Raw genomic sequence first — 26,065 nt, 5'->3', positions numbered from 1 at the left:
TTCTTAACAACTGGATCACCAGGAAAGACCCTGAAATTTAGCCTTGAGAAAATAATAATCCTTTACCTTTATACTAACCCCTGTCCAGAAGTCCCTCTTGAGGCATTTTATAAGGAAAAAGGCTTATCATTGCTTATTCTGCTCTTTTTGGCTTGAGAAAACAGCAATCACCAGCAACACTGGAAGAGAACTAGACCAACAGTGTGGTAGTCTTACACCCTGGACTACGAGATATGACCCTTGCTCCCACTCAAGCTCTGCTAATAAATATTCCTTGGGAGAGTCCTTTGATATCTCAAAGTCTGTTCCGTTACTTGTGAAGTGAGGTGGTTGGTTTAGACGATTAAATTGAAAATTTAACTAAGATACTGCTGAGATGTGTCATGCTAAGATACTTCTAAGGATACGAGTATGACAGAGTCCCTGCCTCAAGAAACTAAAAATCTAACTTAGAAGATAAGGCACACATCTGTGCAAACGTTTACATAAGCCCACATTTATCACACACAGTAAGAATATAAAGGACACAGCATGTTTTATAGTCCTTTATATGGACTAATGCTCGTTTGACTGAAAGTAGAGGGAAATCAGATGAAAGCTTCATGGAAGAAGAGGTAGCATTTAAAGTAAGTCTTTCAGGGTAACAGGGAGAGTTTGAAAAAAAGAGGAAAGTGACTAAAGATTCAGGCAAAGAAAACAGAGATGGACAAAGTTCAAGGCCTGAAGATATGTAAGGACAGGAAAGCAAGAAAGTGAAAAATGACAAAACAGTTCACTTTGGGTAGAGTGTAATGGGAATAAGACATAAGCTGAGAAAGTTGAATCAGACTATTTTTGAATTGGTCAATGGCAGAACCAGTCCTACATTTACAGATTAACCTGGCAGTGGTGGGTAGAAGTAAACGCCAGAGGGTACAGATGGCAGGCAGAAGGCCAATTAAGAGGTTATTGCAATAGACCAGTGGGTGGCAATGAGGACATCAGCCAGGATAGTGGCAGTGAAAACAGACAACCACTTTAGTCAAAATTTTAAACCGGCACTGTATGTTGCTTCTGTCCCAATTCTCCATGGTAACAGGCTATCCCAAGTGAAAATTATTGAAAAGGAGCACTAATTTGAATAAAGCTTTCCCATCATAGAGAATGAAAAATAAGTGAGCCCAGATCCACGTTGAGTTTAAAACCATCACTAACCTCTGGCCTTATACTTTCACCAAGGCATTCAGCCAATTGTGGGAAAGAAATATACACAGGAGACTCAAGAAACATCTTATTAATACAGTATTTATTTGTCTTCCTTCTGTCAAGCCCTGAGCCAACCACTTTCCCCAGGCTGCCTGGGGAGGTACAGGAAAAGAAACGTACGGGGCAGACGAGACACGGGAGAAAGAACGATGGGAGGTGGAAACGGCTCCTTCACATGGCGAAGAGGATGAGAAAGGCCACCATCAGGCAAAAGAGCCCCATGGCCTCCGAGAGGGCAAAGCCCAGAATGGCGTAGGAGAAGAGCTGCTGCTTCAGAGAAGGGTTCCTGGGAGGGGAAGAGAGAAGACTGAATTTCTAATCCATATAAAGAAAAAGAAACATTAAAAGAGGACTCAGGGAAAATCTATCTCAAGCTAACATTTCAGGTAACGAGTCTCTCAGGGTGACACCATCATGCCCCATTTCTTGCTCTGACCCATCAAGGTCTCTACAGAGATGAATGGGGGAGGGGACAATCAAAAATTCTGTAACACAGCCCAGGTACAAACATTACCTCCTCTACTGTATCACCACATCTTCCCTGGGTCTGGACGCTTAACTATCCAGGGCTCAACCAGGATGGAAGACATCTCTGGGAGGCAGGGTCTATCAGAGCAGCATTTCCAAACTTTAAGCAGTAGAACCCCATAATACAAAACGTGTAACAGCTAAAGTGCAATGGAGTGGCGGAACTGGAAGTCTTGTTTGATTGGTCTCCCCTTCATTCTCTTAAGAGTCTCTGGGGTATACCCTCAGAACCCTAGGGCTTTATGTAACACAATTAGAAAAACACTATTCTAGTGGACAAGGACATCAGAGGGACAAATAACTTCTCTTATTTCAAAACAGTCAAAAGATTTTGGGCTACAAACCGCCTAGGGGCGGGGGGGGGGGGGGCGCATCATATTTAGACAATATGAGTCAAAATGGGATAAAGGACTGCTAATTCTGAAAATCAATATATAATTTCTATTTCCCTTACTGTCACCTCCGGAAGACTTGATGGATAAAGTAAAGCAACACTAGCTTTTAACAGAATTGTGGACACAGAAGTTTCTTATTTCTAAAATAAAGTTTCTTATTTCTAAGAAATAAACTTATTTCCCCAAAGACATTGAGAGAACTTGCAGGTCTCTGAAGGATTAATTTAGTTCTAACACTGAGTTGCCCAGAGCTGTTGGGGACCAAACAGTCCCAAGTGTCAGGGAGCACCAGGGCTGGATGCAGAAGCAGTTTTCCCAGGAGTGATGAGGGAATTCCCGGGGACAGGGAAAAACAGCAGCAGAGCCACTATGCTGACTGAGGCTTTAGACTGGCGGGTGGACGTGGCAAACTTTTTCTGTAAAGGGCTAGACAGCAAATATTTTAGGCTCTGCAGATCACATACAACCTGTTACCTTTTTTAATTTTCATGACCCTTTAAAAATGTAAAACCCTTCTTAGTTCAGCTATATAAAACCAGGCAGGCCCAAATACAGACCTCTTGCCTTAGTTTGCTGACTCCTACTCTAAACCAAAGCTGTCCAATAGAACTTTCCAAAAATGGTAGCCACGAGTCACATGTGGCTACTGAGCTACACTGAAAACATACAAAACTTAAGTCAGTGTATTTTTAGTTAAAACTCACATTTGAATACCATTATGTGGTTAGTGGCTACTGTATAGGATACTGCAGCTCCAGAACCCCAAATATTTCTGCCTAGACCTGTGGAAGCATGGCAGAGAGCCAATGGAGGGCCCATCTTACCTGGCATAACCAATGATGAGACTCCCAAACACAGTCCCAATTCCAGCTCCAGAGCCAGCCACCCCTACCGTGGCAGCCCCGGCTCCAATGAACTTGGCTGCTGTGTCGATGTCCCTTGAAATGGCACTGGTTTGGAAGCTGCGGCTAGGAGTAACTGAGGTGGTCAGGGGACGGGGGACTGCTGCCAAGCTGCTGTGGCTCTGTGAAGAAGCAGCAGATAGAAAGTTTTTAGGAAATCCTTTTTTTGCTTTGGAAAACTTCGGTACCATTTAATCCCTTTCTCCCATCAAATCCCATCATTTCTCCTCCAAATAGAAAATCTTTTAACTCCCCAGAAAACTCTACTGCCAAGCAGAAGCTTTAAATGCAAGAGGTGGATGTCAAATATCTTCATGACTCAGGTATAGTCTAGAAGTGGAAGACTACAGCCCTAGCCCTAGTCCACACTAGATCAAGTAAAATGGGAGTTACAAGCAGCACACAGGGGTATGTGCCGCCAATGGCAAAAGCTGGAACATCAGGGAATACATCACATCGTATATGGTATCATGAGTCCTCAGCACTCCCCCTACTGGTTCTGTCAGGTAACCCTCCCTTCCCCACCCCATCCCCACCTCACCCCTCCCCAAAGGTCCAGTTCCACTCATAAGGTACCTCATCTGTCAGTGTCTCTGGTCGTCTTACCACCACTGCAGACAGTGATCGGCTCAATAGTGTAGAGGTTCTCCTGATCTAGCCGGAATAATACAAGGTCAAGAAGGTCAAGAAAGGCTGTGGAGAGGAGTTTTAGAACTACTGCAAATTATTACTGAGATGCCCCATTTATTCACTAGAACTTCAATTGGAATCTCAAAAGAGAATCTGGAATCATTCATTTAAAGCATTTACTTCACTCAATAAGAAATCTACACATATACTGGTAATGGCCAGCCTATTAGAAGGAAGTGAATGACTGGAACATCTTTCCCTGAACACATTGTTCTGGAAAATAGGCACAAAGACCTATGCTGAAAATGGTACCCCCTCCTGGACATCTTTTCTAACTCCAAGCCAGCGTCTCCAAAATAGACAACAAGGTGGTTAATAGCCAAGGCTTTAGTCATATATAACTAGATTCAAATCCTAGCTCTATCTGACTTGTGTGATCTTAGGACAAGTCATGTAAATCTTTTTAAGCCTGCTTTCTTATCTATCAAATGGGAATAACATATCTCAGGGTTGACTGGAGAAGTAAATAAGATTATGTACATAAACTGGTAGACTCAATGCCAGGCACAGCAAGTGCTCAATAAACACCAACTAAGAGCATCACTCTTTTTCACTTATGAGTGAATGAACTGATTGCCTCCACTATTAAATACTCTTTCATTTCTTCCATCCTGTTGCTTTTGAATCAAATATTTTTCCTATGTGTATTTTAGCTTCCCACCCAAATTTAAGCTTCCAGAGGAACTCCTAGCTATAGCTCTCTGACACTCAGGACAAGATCCTGTACACAGTGCATACTCAGTCTGACTTAGGCAATTTATTTCACGTTTACCATTTCTGGCGGGGCTCCCGTTTACAAGGACACAGTGTTTCTGATAGGAATAACCTGATCTTAGCCTAGATGCTCGTTTATGCTCTTCTGTTATGACTGCATGAGAAAAATCAATTGGCCTTCATGGGACGCAAGGCAAGGAACGCCTAGGAAGCATTCACTGCCTCGTCAGGCTAGCAAGGCAAAGGGCCCAACTGTGAAGCATAAGGTCTGAGAAGGAAAAGACAAAACACCTCTCCTTAAAAACTTTCTTGGGAAAGGTGGGTACTCACCAAGGAGGGGGTGGAGACGAACTTGGCGCAAGCGTACATTTTCAGGGGATGAAGGGCTGTGGCAGGGAAGCTGCAATTACAGAAGGAGCAGTGTGAGTGTTGTTCTTGCTCATCAGAGACAGCTGTATTGGCAGGTGCTCTGGAAAACTTAAACGGCCCAGAAAGCAGTAACTGACCTCAAGTCTTAGCAGAGATGGAATGAGAGCCCTGAAGTCAGGGTTTCCTCCACACAATTTCCAATATTTCCTTATAATCACGTGACTTCTCTTGGTCTCAACAAGAAGCCACTTGGTCCCAGCTTTAAGACATGTTATCTCTTTCCACAGCCTCATGAGTTGGGGTTGTAGATGAATTTTCCCAGCATCTTTTGCCCAAGTTTCCCCTCGTCTCTTATCCAAAAGGAACTCTTCTCAAGCCTTCACTTCCTGGATCTAAAAATGTTGCCTTTTAAGACTATCAGGGTAATTCCCTAGCAGTCCAGTAGTTAGGACTCTTGAGATTCCACTGTAGGGGGCATGGGTTCCATTTGTGATTGGGGAACTAAGATCCTATAAGGCATATAGCCAAGCCCCCCCCCTCCCCCCCGAAAAAAGACTCTTGGAAGATATGTGCATAAGGCCAAGGCTCTGAAAGGGTCTCTAGCAATACTCTTATTGAATTACCAGGAAACGTTTGTCAAAACATGTCAAAAGATTTGTCAAAGATGTTCAAGCTGAATTTAGAAAAGGCAGAGGAACCAGAGACCAAATTGCAAACATCCGTTGGATCATCGAAAAAGCAAGAGAGTTCCAGAAAAATATCTGCTGCTTTACGGACCACGCCAAACCCTTTGACCATGTGGATCACAGCAGACTATGGAAAATTCTTAAAGAGATGGGAATATCAGACCACCTGACCCTCCTCCTGAGAAATCTGTATGCAGGTTAAGAAGCAAGTTAGAACCAGACATGGAACAACAGACTGGTTCCAAATCGAAAGGAGTACATCAAGGCTGTATATTGTCACTCTGCTTATTTAACTCATATGCAGAGTTCATCATGAGAAATGCTGACTGGATGAAGCACAAGCTGGAATCAAGATTTCGGGGAGAAACATCAATAACCTCAGATATGCAGATGACACCAGCCTTATGGCATAAAGCGAAGAACTAAAGACCCTCTTGATGAAAGCGAAAGAGGAGAGTGAAAAAGTTGGCTTAAAACTCAACATTCAGAAAACTAAGATCATGGCATCTGGTCCAATCACTTCATGGGAAATAGATGGGAAAACAATGGAAACAGTGATAGACTGTTATTTTTGGGGGGCTCCAAAATCCCTGCAGATGGTGAGTGCAGCCATGAAATGAAAAGACGCTTGCTCCTTGGAAGAAAAGTTATGACCAACCTAGACAGCATATTAAAAAGCAGAGACATTACTTTGCCCACAAAGATCTGTCTAGTCAAAGCTATGGTTTTTCCAGTAGTCATGTATGGATGTGAGTTGGACTATAAAGAAAGCTGAGTGCTGAAGAATTGATGCTTTTGAACTGTGGTATTGGAGAAGACTCTTGAGAGTCCACTGGACTGCAAGGAGATCCAACCAGTCCATCCTAAAGGAAATCAGTACTGAATATTCATTGGAAGGACTGATGTTGAAACTCCAATACTCTGCCCACCTGATGCCAAGAGCTGACTCATTTGAGAAGACCCTAACACTGGGAAAGATTGAAGGCTGGAGGAGAAGGGGATGACAGAGGATGAGATGGTTGGATGGCATCACTGACTTGATGAATATGAGTTTCAATAAGCTCCGGGAACTGGTGATGGACAGGGAAGCCTGGTGTGCTGCAATCCATGGGGTTGCAAAGAGACCACACGACTAAGCTACTGAACTGACAGACTGAGGAAGCATTTGTCAAAACATTTATCTCCTATGTTAATTAACCAGATAAGGCAGATCAAGGAGGAACTCTGTCATTACTCTAATTAGCAATGACTGTTAAAAGTATTCATTTCCACCATTATTCTAAGGGGTATTCAATTCTGTATCCTCAAGACCTTAAACAGGGACTTCCCTGGTGATTAAGACTTAGCCTTCCAGGGCAGGGGGTTCAGGCTCAATCCCTGGTTGGGGAGCTAAGATCCCTCATGCTTCAGGGCAAAAAACAAAACAAAACATAAAACAGAAGCAATGTTGTAACAAATTCAATAAAGACTTAAAAAAAAAAAAAAGACCTTAAACAATGCTAACACCCTTGAGGTACCTAAGTTGGTAGAACTGAGAGAAGGGCGGGTGAGTTAAAGACCTTCAGGCAGGGTTTTTCCAAGTACAGTTGGAGGCCCACCTGAACTAGTTACAGGAGGGTAGGGACTGTGTGTTAAAAATGTGGGACTTCTCTCGCAGTCCAGTGGTTAAGAATCTGCACTTCTACTGCAGGGATCCCTGGTCAGGGAACAAAGATCCCTTGACCATGAACTGTGGCCAAAAAAGAAAAAACAAAAAATGCATATTCTTGGGTCTCACCTTAAGACTTTCTCGGTCAAGATCTCTGGCAATAAGGCCCAAGTACTGTATTTTGGGATTCCCTAGTGGCTCAGCAGGAAAACAACCCGCCTGACAGTGCAGGACACTCGGGTTCGATTCCTGGGTGTGGAAGATCCCTGGAGAAGGAAACGGCAACCCACTCCAGTATTCATGCCTGGGAAATCCCATGGACAGAGGAGCCTGGCTGGCTACAGTCCATGCGGTCACAAAAGAGTGGGACACGACTTAGCGACTAAACAATAATAACGTTCCGTATTTCAGTGAAGCTTCCCAAATGATTCTTAGGTATTTGGAGAGCGTGGTCTTAAAGTTTTAAAACTATGGCAGTGGTAGAATAAGAATCTGAACTCTTCTCACTCTTAACGCTTTCTAATATGCTACAGGTTGAAATACTCAGTGATTCCTTAGGCCTGTTAAATAACACTTCCTTGAATGAGCTGGACTAATACTTTCCCAGATTAACTTCCGGTTCCAGAATGTTAATGGATGTCTTCAATTCTTGTCTTTTCCGGAACTCTGATTTCTGCCCATATGTAAGTCTAACCCAATTTTGCTGCCAGGCTATTCAGGTTTTCTTAGGTCAAAAATCCAAAATTTCTTTTAAGCTTAAAAAAAGGAGAGATTTTTTCCCCCCAAGGCAACAAAACCTCAATATCATCATTTTTAAAATATAGCTCTTAGAGGGATTAAATGAAATAACATATGGAAAGAGCCTGATATGGAACTGAAGGAAGTCTGCAGGAAGCGGTGATCCCTCTGCTGGCCACCTAAACTTGGCCAAGTTTGCACTTGCTAACCAATATCACCTTGGGGAACAGCACTACCCAGGTTCATGGGTTTCTTCCTCAGTGGAGGTCAGCCAGGGAGTTACAGGGCCGCTACTTAATCGTTCCCCTTCTTAACCTTTTCCTCTTGAGGGCAGAGTCTGGGGACTCTCAATAAACCCTTTGACAGGAAAGCTGGCAAGTGGGTAGCAACCCAAGCTGGCCCCTCCGCTTTTTAGGCCTGTTGCCTCTAAAGGAAAACCTCACAAAGCCCACGACTTGTGTTTTTCCCGCTTCACCGCAGTGGAAGGAAGAGAACGTCACTGGGAGACGATACGCGCGGTACCAAAGAAACCTGCCTCTTTGCTGCTATAGCTCTCTCCCAGTCCACAGCCTGAAGGTAGGGGGTGCTTTGGCTGTGCTGTTCATTTCTACCATTTTTATGGTTTACTTTTTAAATCGAGGGGTGCTGCCAAGAGGGACTGGTGGCTTTAGACGATCCACCAATCTCCACTGCTCGACACTTGAGATCCTGGGGCCAAAAGTCTGGAGGTTTCAGGATAAGGAAAGCACGAGTCAGGATGAGAAGAGAAAGGAGATTGGAGGGGAGAGTCTGGGGGTTGGGACAGCTCTGAAAGGGCAAAAGGGTGAGCAAAGAGCGTTTGCAAGCGACAGGTAAAATGAGCACTCTGGGATTTGACTTTCGACAGCTCCAAGGCGCCCTCCCCCCACCCACGAGACATCAAAGATGGCGCCAGGCCCGCGCGGCTGGAGGTCACCGGCACGCGGAAGGGGCAGCCCTGACGCGCGGGGATACGGGGACAAGGGAGGGCGTGAGGACCCAGGTGGGAGCACGCAAGGTAAGGGCCTCAGACCATCCACGCGAGGTGGGCGCCCGGCGCGCGTGCGCGGCGCAACACGGGCGCGAGGGCCCAAGGCCTTACCTGCTCCCAGTGCAGAGAAGACAGAGAGGGGCGGGGAGGGGCGGGAATAGGAAAAGGAAGGCTCAGCGCAGGCGCGGCCCGGACCAAAGAGTCGCTCCGCCAAGGATAGAGAGATCGCAAACTTGAGGGTCGGCCCAGGCACCACAGCGCCGCCTGCCAGCTCTGTGGCGGTAGCCAGCCAATCACTCCACCTGGTGTCTGAGAGGAGAAACTGCAGGCCGAGTCTGAGAAAGGAGGGCACTCGGCAGTGTAAGCCGATCCGTAACGTGGCCTGCGGTTTGCTCAGCACAGCGGCTGGGATCTTGGATTTGCGTCTTTTCCAAGCATGCGCGGTCACACTGGGGGGTGGGAAGAAGACTCAACTGTCCAGAATTTCAGTGTTAAATGGCATACAATCGAGATGGCGTTCAATGTCCAAAATCCAGCAGGAGGAAAATAGGTCACAGGATTCCCGACGCCTGTTGCCACCGACCCAGGCTTTATGGATTCAATGGGCGGATAGTCAGGAAAATGCCCCAGTTGCCTCTAGTGGCTCGGAGAAGGCAATGGCACCCCACTCCAGTACTCTTGCCTGGAAAATCCCATGGATGGAGGAGCCTGGTAGGCTGCGGTCCATGGGGTCGCTAAGAGTCGGACACGACTCAAATGACTTAGCAGCAGTAGCAGCCTCTAGTGGCTTCACTTTTATTTCCCTCTTCTTATTCCAGTGATCAACTATGAGAAAATCAGCATCAGGGAATCAGAAGATAGGAGCTAAAGATGATTAGGGCTCGAGAGCCCTGACCCTAAGCATTCTTTCCTGAGGCCTGAGACAGTCAAGGAATAGAGGGCATCAGTGACCAGTAGTGAGGTTGGGAGGTCAAACCAGGCATGCCAGGGCCTCTGCTCAGGCTTCATCTACACGAGTTAAGATAAGCAGTCCCCCACCCCCAGGACGTGCTCTTATGGAGGCCCCTCAGCTTCTTCCCTTTTGCTCGTCCTTTCCCCATCCTGGCCCTCACCTCTTCTTCTAGGCTGCTTTATGTCCCAGATAGGTCTGACCTGTTCCTTTGAAGGGAGGTCCACAAGGCCTACCCACTTCCCCTGGCGTCCAAACCTCGGCCGTCCAGGCATCGTCTTGAACGCAGCACAAGAAAGACGGGGGAAGCTCACCAAACCCCCATAAAAAATAAAAAAATAAAAAGAAGGCCGCGGCTGTAAATAAAGCCAAATCCGCCACCCTCTGAGGGGCCGTTTGTCCTCCCCTCCTTGGCCCCGTCCTTCCCGCCGCCCCCTCCCGGCTCCCGGGCCCCGCGGCGCCCCGGCCCCGAGCTCCTCCATTTAATCGGATTTGGGAGAAGGGGAGGATAAATCACGGCAGCAGCTTTACGGTCCCGGAGGAGAGGCGAGCCGCAGCCAGGCACACCCCGGCCGGCGATAAAAACCGCCGCTGAAAGCCCACGGAGCAATTTCCCGGGACCCCGAGCGACGCCATTACAGGAATGTAATTTTGCCCGGATGAGGCCCCGAGTTTAATTATCCTCGCGGAGGAATTTCAATGCGGCCAATCCATCTTGCAGGCGGGCGGCAGAGGGATTTATATGGGCCCGTTATTTCACACCGATCCTCCATCTGCATTTTTATGGCCCTGAGCTTCTGAAAGGGAGGGGAAGGAGTAGGGAGAAATCGGAGAAGCGGGCGAGGAGGAGAAGGGTGGGAGACTTCCCGCCTTTCCTAAATCTAAGATTCCAGCTCGAGAATTTGGAATCTCACTGGTTCCCCTGAAATGCCCAGATCGCTCTCCATTTCCAGTTGTTGACTCAGGGTGAGGTTGCGGGTAGGTGAGAAATGGAACTGGTATCCTTGGGAATCACTCAACAGGTATTTACCAGGTCCCAAGAGGTGCCAGGCACAGGGTGAGATGCTCAGAGGAGAAAGGGAAAATAGGCTACAAGAATATCTCCTGGGGGGCTTCCCTGGCGGTGCAGCGGTTAGGACTCCAAGCTTCCAATGCAGGAGGTGGGGGTTCATTCCTGCTAAGATACCTCATGCCTGGAAGCAGTTGGCAAAAAAATAAATCTCCTGAGGTCCCCAGACACCCCAAGCCCGCCCACACTGAATTCCTTTTAGCCCGCGGCTGGACATCCTCAGGGCAAAACTTCCATAGCTCGTCGGAGCCGCCACCACTAGCCAGTTGTTGCAGCTGTTTGTTGCGACAATTTAGACCCCTCTCAGATATCTCTAACAATCCAAAGGAGAATTGGAGAAGGAGCCTGTGTCTGATATGTTTATTTCTCCCTTACCTCCGTTCAGTGGTAGGCTCTGAATTCATACACCTGGCTTCCCAAATTGCTGTGTGACCTTGGGCAAGCTGTTTAACCCCTCTATATCGATCTTCTTTTATGTAATTTGGGAATGATAATAATTCTTCATAGTCGTTTAGTCACTAAGTCTCATCTGACCCTTTTGACTGTAGACGGCCAGGCTACTCTGTGGGATATCTCCAGGCAAGAATACTGGAGTGGGTTGCCATTTCCTTCTCCAGGGGTTCTTCCCGACCCAGGAATCGAACCCAAGTCTCCTGCTTGGTAGGTGGATTCTTTACCATTGCCCCACCTGAGAAGCCCGATAATAATGCTTGCTCAGCAGCAAATATTGGGATAATGTACATGAAGCTTTGGGCTTCCCAGGTGGTGCAGTGGTAAAGAATCTGCCTGCCAATGCAGGAGACGCAGTTTCCATGCCTGAGTCAGGACATCTGGAGGAGGAAATGGTAACCCCCTCCAGTATTCTTGCTGGGAAAATCCCAGGGACAGAACAACCTGGAGGGCTACAGTTCATGGGGTTGCAAAGAGTTGGACATGACTGTGCAGAGATACCTGAAGCTTTTAGCAAGGAGCTTGGAACTTAGTAACAGTTCAATAAATGCTAGTAATATAATAATATTTGTGTGTGTGTGTGAGTGTTAGTAGTAGTGTTATAGTTGGGAGCATAGCAGCTCAGTTCTGCTCTGCTTCCTAGAGACTTTATTGCCAGCTTCTTGCAATGATAGCCCCTGAAAGAAACTCAACTATGGCTTACTGAACTTTTTTACCTACATAAATCACACAAAGGAGTTACTTGACAGGTTAGTGGGTAGGGATCTGTGGGGAGGGGTGAGAATTCCCAGGGCTACCAGATTTGCAACCAGACATTAAACCTGGAGGCATGAGACTACAAAATGTGGTTGGAGGTATGTGCAGAGGGGTGAATTTGAAGACAGCAAAATATAATTCAAGAGAACATTAACTAAGGGTCTAGGGATTTTCTTAACCAAGGGCTTGGGAAAGGGTTCTTCCTTCACTTCACTGAGGGAAAACTAGGGTCCAGAAAGGAAAGGGTGTGGAGCCAGAAGTATCCTTTCCAATCAGTCCTTTTCTTTTCCTACCAGACCATGTAACAAGGTTGGTCTGATTGGCCAGTTTTTCTAAGGACTGTTAGTGGCAGATTCTGACTGGTTAGCCACCTCTCTGCACAGTGGTGATGGTGAAATGAGATTGATCTTTTCTTTCTTAGGATTGGTTAACAACCCTCAGGGGGGCCAGAGACTCATTTTAATTGACTGGAGAGGCTAGGAGGGAGGTCCAGCACGTTTCATATAGAAATTCTGAGAGTTCTTTTTCCACAAAGGTCACCAAGAAAGAGTCTTGACTGGTTTATGCATATTTGCCTTTGGACTGGAAACAATAGCTTAGAGAAGAAAAATCAAGAGAGTCATGCAGGCATGCTACAGTTCAATTTGAAACCCAGAGAGAAGGGTTCACAGAGGGAAACAGAAGAGTGGTAAAAAGAGAGAGACTAGGACACAGAAATGAAAGGAAAAAAAAATAGCCAAAGAGGATGGATTTGAATAATTTGGTTTTCATTTCTGGTGGTCTAAGAGGAGGCTACTTTATGATGCATTTTGTTAGAGGCACATGTTGCCAGCGTGTGGCATGGGAAGAACAGCTGTCTTGGAGGCAGGAGACTAGGAATCTGGTCCCAGCCCTGCTACTAACTAGCTGAGTAGCTATGCAAGTTACTTCACCTGTCAAAGTTTCAGTGTCCCCATTTGGAAGAATCAGGGGGAGAAGTAGGTGATCCGTAAGGTTCCATCTGATATTTACTCTCCTGATTCTCTTTCTGATAAGTAGTCTGTTTTCTAAAGCTGAAGTGGTAACTTTACACTGCCTTAAGGACTGTTCTTGGGTGCTATGTTCCTCTATTTATTTGAGATTGTTAATTTCAAGCTTTTGGGACTGGTAGGCACTGACTGGTGGACTTTTCTATTTTCTCTTGCTAAATCAGTTCCCCAGAACAACAGGATTGTGAGCCATCAGTAAACCTCCCTATTCTTGGAGGAAAAAAAAATAGTAGATGGAAGAAGAAAAAGTGTCATGGTTATCCAGGATTCCAAGACAGGGAGCAGTGGAAGCGTTGGTGAGAGAAGGCCAGACAAGTTTTTGCTGGGAAGAACCTAAGTTCTTTTGAATTTATAAGGTGAACTTATACATGCCCTACATATTTATCTAGAAACTATGATTAAGTATTTATGTGAACAGATTTGGTCCCTGCTATTTATTGTCTCCCAAGCCAAAGAACACACAGAGACAAAACAGAAGATGAAAGTCATTGTGATCATTGACATACACATGCCACCCTGTGTAAAGTCGATAGGTTGTGGGAGCCTGCTGTATAGCGCAGGGAACTCGGCTTAGTGCTCTGTGATGACATAGGGGTGGGAAGGGGCAAGGTGGGCGGGAGGTCCAAGAGAGAGGGAATATATATGTACATATAGCTGATTCACTGTCTTGAACAGCACAAACTAATGTATTGTAAAGCAACTATACTCCAATCGAAAAAAGAAAAAGGTCATTCTGATTGTGAAGAGCTTAAGACTGAAAGTTAGAGATCTGAATGTAGATGTGGGAATATCTTTTAAAAAAAATAATATAATTAATTGATTGATTTTTGGCTGTGCTGAGTCTTCACTGCTGTGCAGTTTTCTCTGGTTGCAGAGAGCGGGGGCTACTCTCTAGTTGCAGTGTCTTCTCTTGGCGCAGAGCACAGGCTATAGTAAACATGGGCGCAGTAGTTGCAGCATGTGGACTCAGGAGTTGCGGTTCTGCGGATCTAGAGCACAGGCTCAATAACTGTGGCCCACAGGCTTAGTTGCTCCAAGGCATGTGGCATCTTCCTGGATCAGAGATTACTCCCATGTCTCCTGAATTGGCAGGTGGACTCTTCACCACTGAGCCACCAGGGAAGCCCTAAATTTGGGACCATTCTTAATTATGTGACTTTGAAAAAAATCAGTTCACCTCTCTGGACTTCAGTTTTCTTAACTGCACATTGTAGGAAAACACTTGCTGACTATTGAATTCTTTTTCGGCTTTAAATGTAAATAGCATAGATCTGTTCTGCCTGTTTTGCCCTCACCTCCTGTGACTTTAAGTATTCGACCAGTATTAACTGAGCATCTACTGTATGTAAGGTGCTGTACCATATATTGTGATTAGGAATAAAAAAGGAGAAAGCACAGTCTCTTGTCTTCATAAGTTTATAATCAGTAGGAAAAACATGTACATATATAACTATAACTTGCAGCAAGGTTTAATGGATTATATGGGTTATAGGAGTTGAGGAAGCAGTATGATTTCCATTTAGAGTGATGAAGGGGGCACTATGATTAAAAAGTAGTTTTTTTTCTTCTTTTAAGAAAATTCAAAGTATTTGAATTACATAAAGGAATGCAGTTAATGAATATATTTTATGCAATAGATATTTTTGGAGATCCTACTATGTGCCAGGTGCTGTTCTAGGTACTGGAAACACAGATGTGAATAAAATAAGACAAAAATCCTTGCCTCCTCAGAGGTGACTTTAATATAAATTATAAAGCATAATAATAAAATAGACATTCATTAAATGACCCCCAGTTTAGGAAAAGAAAAAAAAAAACTACTAATACCACTGAGCCATTCCCCCCCACACGCACATGCATCTCTCTTATAGTAAAGTAATCCTTGAATTTTATGTTTATCATTTCAAGATTTTTCCTCATATTTTTACCATATTGCTTATTTTGATCTTTTCCCCCTACTGTTCTAAAAGTGGTATAATATTATTTGTATCCTTCTTTGCTTACTCTTTTTATTCAACATTATGTTTCTAAGATTCATTGAAGCTGATGTAGGTAGCTATAGTTTGTTTACTTTCATTGCTGTATCATAGCCCACCAATTTGTCAATTAATTTCCCTGTTGAAGAGTATTTAGGATTGCTTTCAGATGTTTGCCACTACAAACAATGCTGCTCAGAACATTTCTCCTAGTATACATGGGTAAGAGTTTCTTCAGGGTACATATATATGAATTGCTGGGTTGAAGCATATGAAGTTTTCAACCTCTCTGGATAATGTCAAACTGTTTTCCAACATTTATGCTTACTAAAGTATATAAGAGTTTTGCTTGCTACCCTATCCTTACCAATTTTGGTATTTAGTCAATCTATTGGATATAAAATAGTGATTTGAATTTATACTTAATTATATTTGCCTTATTATTAGGGAAGTTGAACATCTTTTCATATATTTATTGGCCACTCATGCTTCTCCTTATGTGAAATGCCTATTCATATATGTCTTCTGCTCATTTTCCTATTGGGTTATTTGTCATTTCCCTGTGGATTTTTAGGAATTAACAAATATATATAGCCTAGTCCTGATTCTTTGTCAGTATCAGCTATCTACTTCCAGTTTTTAGCAGGGTTGGGATTTTAGTAGAGGCTTAAAGGATGGATGATTTCAGTTCCAGCTCAGAGTCCTCATTTAGTTGGATTAATTAATTCTTAATTCATTCATCAAATATTTATTGAATGTCTAGCCAGACGTCATGCTAGACTCTGAGAATACGAATATATTCCACACTTGCTCACCAGTCACCACTTCCAAGATCTATCTGGGTCCAAGCCAGTGACATCTCCTGGTGGACCACTACTATGGCCTCCTAGCTATTCTGCCTTTTCCAGTCTGGTCTTGCCATGGTCTACTCACCACCTAATAAGCAGCTAAAGTGATCTATTGAAATGTAGATCAGATCATGCAACTTAAAGCTTCCCAATGGTTTTCCAGTTCTCATAGAAAAAAATTTCAGTGTTCAGCTACACTAGGCTCTTATTGACCCTCAGTCACACCACATTACTTGTCTCCCCTCAGAACCACCTTTGCTGTTTCCTCCGCCTGGATCATTCTCCTAGGTTATGCTCACTCTCTCATTTCATCTAGGTTTCATCTCAAATAGCACCTCCTTAGAGAGGGCCTTTCTGACCACCCAGTTCAAATAGTCGCCACTCCCCAGCCCCTTTTAACTTTCTGGCCATGCTGCTTGTGAGATCTGAATTCCAGAACCAGAGGTGGTTGAAAGCGCAGAGTCTTAACCACTGGACCACCAGGAAACTCCTCCATCTTCCCTTCTTTATCTCATTATCCTCCTTCATTTTTCTTTTTAGCACTTATCATAGTTTTATTTTTATTGCTTTTTTCCTCACTAGAAGATAAGCTCCACTAGTTGAGAGACCTTGTCCCCACTGTATCCTCAGCATTTAGAAAAGTGCCTGACACTTAACAGGCTCTCAGTAGAAATTTTGTGAATGATTGAATGGTGAATCAGATAGAGTCCTTGCCCTTAAAAAGCTTTAGTCTATCAGGGAATACAGGGAAGCAAAAGGCAAATAATTTCAACACAATTTGACAGTGTTCTAAGATGGATAAGCACTGGATGCTGTGGGAACACATAGGGAGGACATGTATTTCAGTCCTGAGAACTAGTAGTCAAGGGAGGCTCCCAAGATGAGGTGACATTTACAAGAAACTCAAAGAACCTGGAAAGAGAGGAAGTAGAAGGATGTTCCACAGAGAAGGAGCAGTAAGGACAAAGCTTGAAGAGAGGGATAAGTGGTCTCTTCCACAAAGGGCAAGTAACTCAGTGTGGTCAGAATGAATAGTTGTGAGTGCAACAGGGTGCAGAGACTGGTTGTCAGTGTCTAGATCCTGAAGGATCTTGAACATCAAACTCAAGCCATTTGGGTTTTATCCAGAAAGCAGCCAGAAGCCATTTAAACCAGAGCATGAGCTCAGATTTGCATTTTAGAAAAATCGCTGTAGGTCTAGTGTGCAGAATGGATGGGAGGGGGCAGGACTGGGGACAGGGAGTGCTCTAGGGGGCTGTCGTTAGGATCCAGGTGGGAGATGTTGGTGGCCTGAACTCTGAGGTGATAGCCGGGATGGAGAAAAGTAGGTAGGGCTCAAGACGCTTAGGAGGAGAACCAATGGGCCTCAGTGATTGATTGTTATGGGGGATGAAGGAGGTGAGAGAGGTGAAGACAGTGCCCAGTTCTCTGGCCTGGGTCACTGTGGTGCCATTCCCTGATTGGAAAAGAGTCAGAGGGTTAGAGTGAGATGAGCAGGCCAACCCTTAATACTTGTGAGGCCGAGGGCAAGATAAAAAATATAGCCTACATACCAAATGTCTAAATATGTACAAGTTATAAATCAAAGCTAACAAACTGTTAAATAAAACATGTTCTACCCTCTTATCTTGACAAATATATCAATATCAGCTGGAAGATTTATATTTAGAATCCTGGGACTCTTCCAGCCTCAGTCTGACCCTCGGGTTCTCTCTCTGTTCCTTGCTCTATCCCACTACCTGAGGGGCCTCACACCAAAGTGCGTGCTGGGGGGCAGCCTCACCTCTAAACTCCACACCAACAAGGCTGGTGCTGCACTCCCCAGCAGCTCCTTCTGTGTTTTCAGGAAATCAACCCCCAGGAAGAGGTCCTGGAAGTCAGCTTGGGGCAAATTGGCAGGACAGTCTGGCTACGGGAGCATGTTCTAGGAGTGGGCAGGCGTGAACTCTGGGTAGGCACACCCCCTTGGCCTAAAGTTATCCTCCCCCTGCAAGAGAAAGAGACCCTCTAAAACTGTCGCCCAGGGTAGAGGTCCCTCTTACCTGGTCTAAGGGCATAGACTCTGAAATCATACAGACTGGGTTCAAACCCGTATTCTCATGTTTATTTACTCTTCTTTGAACCCGGGCAAACTCTCTGAGCCTGTTTCCTTTCTTGTAAAATGGCAATAGTAATATCTACCTCATAGGGTTATTGTGAGAATTAAATAACAATAATATATGCAGAGCACCTGGTATTTAATGCCCCCTCCCCCCCTCCCCAGTTTACAGTTTTCTTCTCACTCATCACCACTTTCCCTCAAACTAATCAGGGAGGATGGGGAAAATATGAAGTTTGTTCTAGGTAAATTTTTTTTTTCTGGGAGGAGTGGGTCCAAGAAAAAGGAGTTTATAAAGGAAACAGTAACAATCTAGGCAGCAGTAATCCCAGCTCAGGCTGGGGCCATGTGGGGGAAAGAGGGAGAGTCAGTTGTCTTGTGTGTAGATGAATGAGAAATGGTAATAGCGTAATTGCTTTTACAATCTGTTTGTTTTGCTGACAGTAGCAGCTGGTTACTGTTTCGATTCTCGGTTTTCATGTTAAGACAGGGGAAGAAGGTGTGAAAAGAAAAAGAAAAAGAATAGAAAATCCGAACATAATTTCTTGGAGACCAGGAAAATGGTCAGAGAAACATGGTTGAAAACACAGATGGTTTCCATCTTTCAGACATGGACTGGCCCTCTCATTAAGTTGATCTTGTGTTGTGTAACATGCATAGATTCTTAGCACATGCTGTCACTCTCTCTACTCCTGCAGCTAGAATGCCCTTTCTCTCCGTCTCAGCTGTTCTAAATTCTCCTCTTTATTTCAGGCTCACTCCTTCCATGGTATGTATGACCCTCCCCACTTCCTCTGAGCTCCCTAGTCTGCATCTGTGCTGTGCTAAGTCGCTTCAGTTTTGTCCAACTCTCTGGACCCTGTGGACCATAGCCCACCAGGCTTCTCTGTCCAGGGGAATTTTCCAGGCAAGAATACTGGAGTGGGTTGCCATGCCCTCCTCCAGGGAATCTTCCCCACCCAGGGATCAAACCTGCATCTCTTATATCTCCTGCATTGGCAGGTGAGTTCTCTACCACTAGTGCTGCCTGGAAAGCCCCTAGTCTATATCACCTGGAATTTATTCATGGTCTTAATATGTTTAGTCTTGTTCTCTTATCCTTTAAAAATTATTTTAATTTTTTAGAATTTATTTATTTGACAGAGTGGCCTGTGGGATCTTAGTCCCTCAACCAGAGATTGAACCCCTGCCCCCTGCAATGGGAGCTCACGCCTTAACCACTGGATTGCCAGGAAAGTCCTGTTCACTTATCCTTTTGTGTGTGCAAGTCTTGTCTACTCAACAAGAGTTTAAGCCTACTAAGGGAAGGAACTATATTTCTATTTCTCTTCCATTTCCCATAGTGTCTATATATTCACTTAATATACATTTATTGAGTTACCATGTGCCTAAACTGGGGTTCAGGTGCTGGGGATACAAAAATGAAATATATATATATGTATATATATGTTTCCTCTTCACTAGTGGAGCTAGTAATGGACTCATGGTTTAATAACTGCCTATAAAGGTGTTGAACACATAATGGTTCCTCAATAGAGGTTTGATGAATTGATGAACCATGCTGCTTTTTGACTAGGCATTCAATGAATGAATGAATGAATGAATGAAATTACTGGATAACAACCCTGCAAGCTGTTCCAGGTGTATCCCTCCTATATGAAACCAGTTCTCACAGACTTAAAGGTGTGAGACTCATTTGAGGGGAGAAATGCTCTCTAGAGGCATCAAAATAGAAAGCCTAATGTCTTTTCAAGGCAGTGTTCACTCCTTTCCTTAAGGCCTAGTGATTAAAACACAAAGCATTTTACAGGCATTGGTGAATACCTTTTGCCAATTTGTGTCATTCAGGTTGTGAATTATGAGAACTGTGTCCATTTTTCATAATAAAAAAGTTATTATTGAATATTGATTATGTGCCAGATATTTTGCTGATTTCTTTGCATAAATTATTTAAATCCTAACAACAACCCTATGAAGTAGATATGATTATTATCCCACTTTACAGAAGAGGAAACTCAGGCACAGCTAGGAAGCAAGAAAAGACAGAACTTGAATCTAGGAAGTCTGTGCTGTCCAGGCGATGAATTGGGAGAGTGGAGAGCTGAGTTCTTCAGCCCGCCCTACTGTATGCTTGCTGTGTGATCTGCAGAAATCATCTCAGCTCTCTGGTCTTCGGCTCCTTCTGATCACCAATCTTAAAGCCTATTCTTTTGAATTCAAGTCCTCTGCTTCTCCACCAGTATCAAATGCCTAAATCTGGTTGTGATCCCCTAAATCTCATCTTTCATCTCCTCGTAGTGTAAGAGGCAGGTTGTGATGTTGTGTTATTCATAACTGGAGTATCCTTTTCTGAGACATTATATATGAAGACCTTGACGACTTCTTGAATGTCTTGGTTCATGGCTGCAGCTTATAGAACTGCAGAAAGACCCTTGAGCCCAATTTCTTCCTGTGACTCCATCCCTCAACTCCTAGTTAAGTAAAAATATTTCCCAGTATTCAGGATGCTTGTTATCATGAATCCATTCAGAGGACACAGCCAAAACCAGGCACTAATCAAAAGGAAGGTGGTGGGTCTGATTCATTTCTGTGTGTGGAGATTGATCAACACAGGCAAGAGATTGAGACCAGGTATCATGAAAGAGTAGGCATGAGTGGATTTGAAAGGTCGATTTCTCTGAGGAGCCTCCACATAGAAACTGAAGCTGCTCAAATCCTCCATTTTGTCCCTTCATAGCTGGAATTTTTCCTCCCTTGTACGCAGACAAAGGATAATTATGTGAACAAGTGTGCTTGGTTAGCTGGCATCACTGTTTGAAATTGGTATGCTTAAATAAAAATTGGCTTGCTGTACCCCTCATATTGTTATTTGACTCAGCTGCCCCTGCTTAGCCTCTCTTGTCTGTGCATCAAGAGTAGCTGTGTGTTGTTCTCACCAGGGCAGCCTCTGACTGGGGTGCCTACTAGTGTCCTTTCCTAGAGCTTCTTTACTCCCAGGCAACCTGGCAGGATGGTTTTTATGTCCCTGCCCTCACTTCCTTCCCTGCCTCCAATTTCCTCTTATTGTTTCCAGAATCATTTGCATGGTTCTCCTGGATGCATTTTCCCCAACCTTCTCCATCCCTGCATAAAATTCTACAGAGAACAGGGACAAATATCTCCTAAAGAGAAATCAGTCTCTCCCCCGGCCACCCCACCCCTTCTCTCCCTTTCTCTGCTCTCACACACACAAATACACAGAATGGATGGCAGACTTCATTTCTCTTCTGACCTTCTCATGCTCCCAAATATCAAATCAAGATCACTCCCCAAACCCAAGCCTAAAAAGCAACACAGAGAAAGAGAGAATCACTTTTCTTCTAGGAGATGAATGCACCCCTTTGGGTATCCTCCTGAGGTTATTGAAGGGCTTAATTTCTGAAGAATTCTGCTTCTGTCAGTTTTGCATGTATTCCTGTTTGTGTTATCGGTTTGTAAAGATGTCTTCTTTAAGCAGAAGTTAACTTTGGTTGTAGGTTATAATTCTAACTGTGAGTGTGGGAGAGAAATTTTGGTGAGGACAAAAATCTTGTTTTGTCATTTAAAAAAGGATTCAAAGGGACGTCCTGGTACCCGCCTTCTGGGAGGCAGATCTCTGGGTCAGATGGGATGAACCACAGGAGGGAACACTTAAACTTTGTTTACAAACCAGTATAACATACCATGACAAACGAGTTCACGCAGGGGCACCCACAGCTTTAAATGGAGGAAAGAGCTGGGAAACGAGTGCTGGCACAAGGGCAGTACTGAGAAAATTTGGGAAAGTTTCTTGGAGGGAGCGGGGCTAGGAACCGTGGCTAAGGGAACGCACACCCGGGTTGCCTTTCCTGCGGTCTCCTGGTGGCGAGCTGGGTGAGGTGCTCTTTGGGCAGGCCCGCTCTCTGCGTCCCTCCATCACCGATCTCGCCGTCTCTCTCGCCTCCTCCATGCCATCCCCGGGCCCCTTCCTCCACATCCACTCCTCCTAGCTCCCCCTCGATAATCTCCTGATAGCTCTTCAAATCCAATTATCGAACTAATTGACGTGCAAACCTAGAGGCAAACAGAAAGGGGCGGCAAACACCGGTCGGCTCAGATTTATCCTCCGGCCTCAATAGGCCCCGGCCGGGCGAGATTTACTGGGCCTCGAACACGACGACAGTTCAAACCTTTGATTAATCATGTTTTTCTCCCGGCCCCATAATTTAGTTGCTCTTTTTCCCTCCCTGCTTTTTTTTTTTTTTTTTTTTTATCAGTGGAAACAGACCGAGTCCTCATCAGCTTCAATTACAAGTATTAAGCCCCCGGACAGCACTTTGACAGAGAGGCGGCCAGTCCCAACTCCTTCCCGCCCCCCTAAATCATCCCCGAATTAACATCACAATCGGCGGCTGGCGCGCGTTCAGATTTAAATGGTGGCATATTGTTCGCGGACGGTCTAGTTCAGACCAGCGGGTTCTCAGTTCCCGGAGGCGGCCCCCGCCGCTCCCCCCACTGCCCCCTCCTGCCTCCCGGGAGGCTGTGACTCAGGAGCCGCGGGAGGCTCCGGAGCCCGGTCTCCAGCAGCGGAGGCTGCAGGCGGGGGTGCACCGGGGTGGGGGCGAGCGGACTGGTGAGAGGGGGTAGAGTAAAGAGGAGGGGGCGAGTCAGGCACACGGAGAGGGAACTGCAGATGTAAGGTGGAGGGGAGGGGGGCCGAGGTCGGGCAGAGGCGGTTGAGTTTGGGGGTAGCGGGAGAACGGCATTGATGCAAATGAGATGCAAATAAAGATGCAGAAACCACGGGTTTGAGAATGCCACTATATAGCCACTATATGGCCGCCTCGACCTTGGCGCGGTCTGCAGGGCATCCTTGGGTGGTGGTGGAGGGGGCATTCTGTAGGGAAATCTCTTGCTCTTTGAGTCTTGCGGTGTGAAAGAAGAACGTGGACAGGATTTCTCGTTTCCTGATTATGTTAGAGAAAATGGTTCATAAACTACAGCCGGGAGGCTTGAAGGTAGGCCTCAGAAAGGACTTCCTAAGTGGGAAGACTGAGTATGAGGCTGGAATACCTCCTGAGGATTTTTTTGGATTAGAAGACCTTCGAAGCAGCCAGATTTCTCTGAAGGCGTTTTGGGGGAACGGTAACTATTTGGCTCTGTCCCACTGCGGAGGAGAAAAGGAAGAGTGATTCCCCTGACCCCATTAATCCTTTAAGAATGAAGGAGCTCAGGAAGAAAAATGACAATCCAAGAGTCTAGGTTTCCAGATATTTTCATCTCCACCTGTCTCTCCGGTCTTGCCCGCAGCGATCTCCGGGACCTCATTTCTGCCTAGCAACATCACAACCAATCAAGATGCAATTAGGCCTGGCAGTTCGGCTCATCCTTCACTGGGATTGGCTGCTGGCGGTGAGCGCATCCTAAGTTTTCATTGGCTGACGGCCACCTGTATGGAAATGAGAATGACAGGGGACTCTCAGCGCCTTCTCTGCGACGTGGACCTGTGGCTTACTGCACTGAAACCTGCAAGCTCAGAGCCAGAACTCCGGGGCTTTTTTTCTGCCTCTCTCTCTGTTCTTCCCCCAAAGCGATATCTGAAACTTTCCCCTCAGCGCCTCTGTCTGAGGCCCAGTCGGAAAGAAATTCGCAAAAAAGAAGGCGAATTTGTATGCTTTTTTGCATTTTCTTTGCCTTCTCTCGGTTCTGTATCAAGATTTTGCCCCTTCCGTCCAATGCTATGACAGTTTTTGCTCCTTTCTCGCTTCCATGTCCATCCAAGGGGCGGCTTCTCTCCGTGTAGAGTCCCTCAGTCCCTGCCCCCTGTTGCCTCAAACCCTCCCTTCAGGCTCAGCTCCACCAAATTCCCAATTGCCCCCTTCCTCCCTCTCAGGATCCAGGCGCCTCGCACAACGGTCTAAAGCCTAGTTTAGAAGGGAGTTAGAGGGGGAGAGGACTCCCCCACCTCCCCCCCAAAAAACCTCCTTTCTCGCTCCCCATCCATTTTCTCCGAGGGAGCCGAGTTTGACAGCGAATTCATTCCGAGAGGGGAGGGTGATTTATTCTTCAAATATACCGACAAGTGCGGGCATGATGGAGCCCATTAAAATGTTGGGAGATTGTTTTTATGATTGAAGTCTGTATTACTCCAACCATAAAGAAAGAGAGCAAGGAGTCATTAGCATTTTCATGATGGTGTATTTCTGCTTGTCTCCGCGCCATCACTCATCTTTACTGCCCGTCCCTTTGCTCTCGCTCTGCTACAACGAGGAGAGACTGCAGCCTGAGTTGGGGTTGGGGGTGGGGGGAGGCGGGGGCCAGAGATCCCCTCGCCACTCTGCCCTTCACGCCGAATCCTCACCCTCCCTGGGACGCAGATCGTGGGGGTGAGAGGCCGAACGCAGACAATGATGTGCCTCAGCTTTCTCCAGCCTGCTCTCCCTGCCCCTGACTGATGGAAACTGGGGGTCTTGTCCAAATGGTGCTTGGAGATCTGCACAGATCTGGGTTGAGAAAGGCGGGATACCCCTTCCTTCCTTTGGCCTTCACTTCTTGGCCTACACACCATTTAGAGCTTTCCAGGGTTATTCATACAGAGAGAAAGTCAGAAATTCCTGGCTGAGTGCCCTGGGCTGGAGACATCAGAGTAGGAGAGAACAGAGGGAGGAGGCCCCAAGTCCCTAGGTTTGGAGACTGTTGGGAGGAAGTTGGAAGCCTGGACCTTTGGCTTCTGTCTTTGCTACTCCCTCTTTAGGGTTAAAGTCTTCTGTCACCACCCTGATTCCCCTGATCCTGCTCTCTCATAATTCCTTAAGTCCTTGATTCTTTCTACCCAGTACTCACAGGTACTCCAAGGAACAAATTCATAACTTCCATGAGAATAATGGAGCTACAAATAATCATTGTCAAGGTAAGAGCTTGGAGAAAGTTGGTTACAGGTGAAACAGTGTCTATAGGTACCCAAGGATTGTGGGACTCACCTGTCCTCACCCCTGGGTCCAGACAAGACTCATAACACAAAGAAACATTCATTCTAGGTTGGACACAACCTTGCCTGCATACCCTATTGAGCCAAATTGTGTGGTGGCACTTGTGTGAGCATTGGTTGGGATAAAGGCTAGTTTAAGGGTGGTGAGAAAATGGAAGCATTAGCTCACAAGAAATCAGTGGTGATAATAGCAATTAGTAGACCACTTTCCTGTTGGTTCAGTGCTTTCTCATGGATGTTTTGCAACAACCTGAAAGGTAGGTTTATGACTGCCATTTCACAGATGAGGAAACCAAGGCTCAGGTGAGTGTGTGTGTGTGTGTGTGGAACTTGAGATCACTTAGCTAGTAAACTGGGCTGTTTTCATTATCTGATACTACCTGAGAAGGAGTTCAAGAGCTCTAAAGTGGAAGCCAAGATGACCCATAAACTTCATCTGAGTTTATAAGAAGGAAGGGAAGACTCTCTAGTGAGTGTTAAATATTTTGGGAGAAATCTTAGTAGGAATAGTCATCCCTTGGCCACCAGACCTGGGTACCTAGTGGTGGTTAGCATTGCTAGGATTAACCCTTCTCTCATTCAGGGAACATTTATTGAGCAGCTAGTATGTGTCATCTTCTGACTGACCCCTCCCCTTTCACAGGTCTCCTCCTCCTTTTGAGAGGGGTATATGATAGGGCTCTGGGGTCCTGGGCAGGGTTAGAGCCCTGGGCAGCTGGGCAGAGATGGAGCAAAGTGGGGTACAGAGGTGAGAGCCCCCCTACAGCCTGCACAGTGCCCAGAGGCGGTTGCAGCAGCAGCCCCAGATTTATAACTGCCCTGGCGCTGATGCCATAAAAGCAAACGATCCTTCTCTGTACTAATTTCTGTGTAATTAGATCTCTCCTGGCATGGAAAGTGGGGAGTGGGGGTGGCCAGGAAGGGAGGGTGCCAAGGACTCTTCACAGAGGTGGAAGGAGGGGTTGTGGGACACACATGGCTT

At 45.6% G+C, this 26,065-nt stretch overlaps 1 protein-coding gene and 1 long non-coding RNA gene across 2 annotated transcripts; one reads left to right on the top strand and one right to left on the bottom strand.

Moving 5' to 3' along the window:
* Positions 1–1,268: 1,268 nt before the first annotated feature.
* Positions 1,269–9,094, bottom strand: ATP5MC2 (ATP synthase membrane subunit c locus 2). The gene is made up of 5 exons (XM_065934273.1): positions 9,036–9,094; positions 4,805–4,874; positions 3,647–3,724; positions 2,993–3,192; positions 1,269–1,531 (listed from the first exon to the last, which is right to left on the bottom strand). Exons 2-5 carry the CDS (start codon positions 4,841–4,843, stop codon positions 1,417–1,419), a joined length of 432 nt encoding a protein of 143 aa, XP_065790345.1. The 5' UTR covers positions 4,844–4,874; positions 9,036–9,094; the 3' UTR covers positions 1,269–1,416.
* LOC136167082 (uncharacterized) lies at positions 7,313–24,285 on the top strand. Its single transcript, XR_010663052.1, has 2 exons — positions 7,313–8,491; positions 23,406–24,285. It is a non-coding gene; the product is annotated as an uncharacterized lncRNA (long non-coding RNA).
* The last annotated feature ends 1,780 nt before the right edge of the window (positions 24,286–26,065 follow it).

This window comes from Muntiacus reevesi, chromosome 4, assembly GCF_963930625.1.
Source record: "Muntiacus reevesi chromosome 4, mMunRee1.1, whole genome shotgun sequence".
Taxonomy (NCBI): Eukaryota; Metazoa; Chordata; class Mammalia; order Artiodactyla; family Cervidae; genus Muntiacus; species Muntiacus reevesi.
The sequence above is the reverse complement of the archived record's forward strand: the minus strand, read 5'-3'. Positions and strand labels throughout refer to the sequence as shown.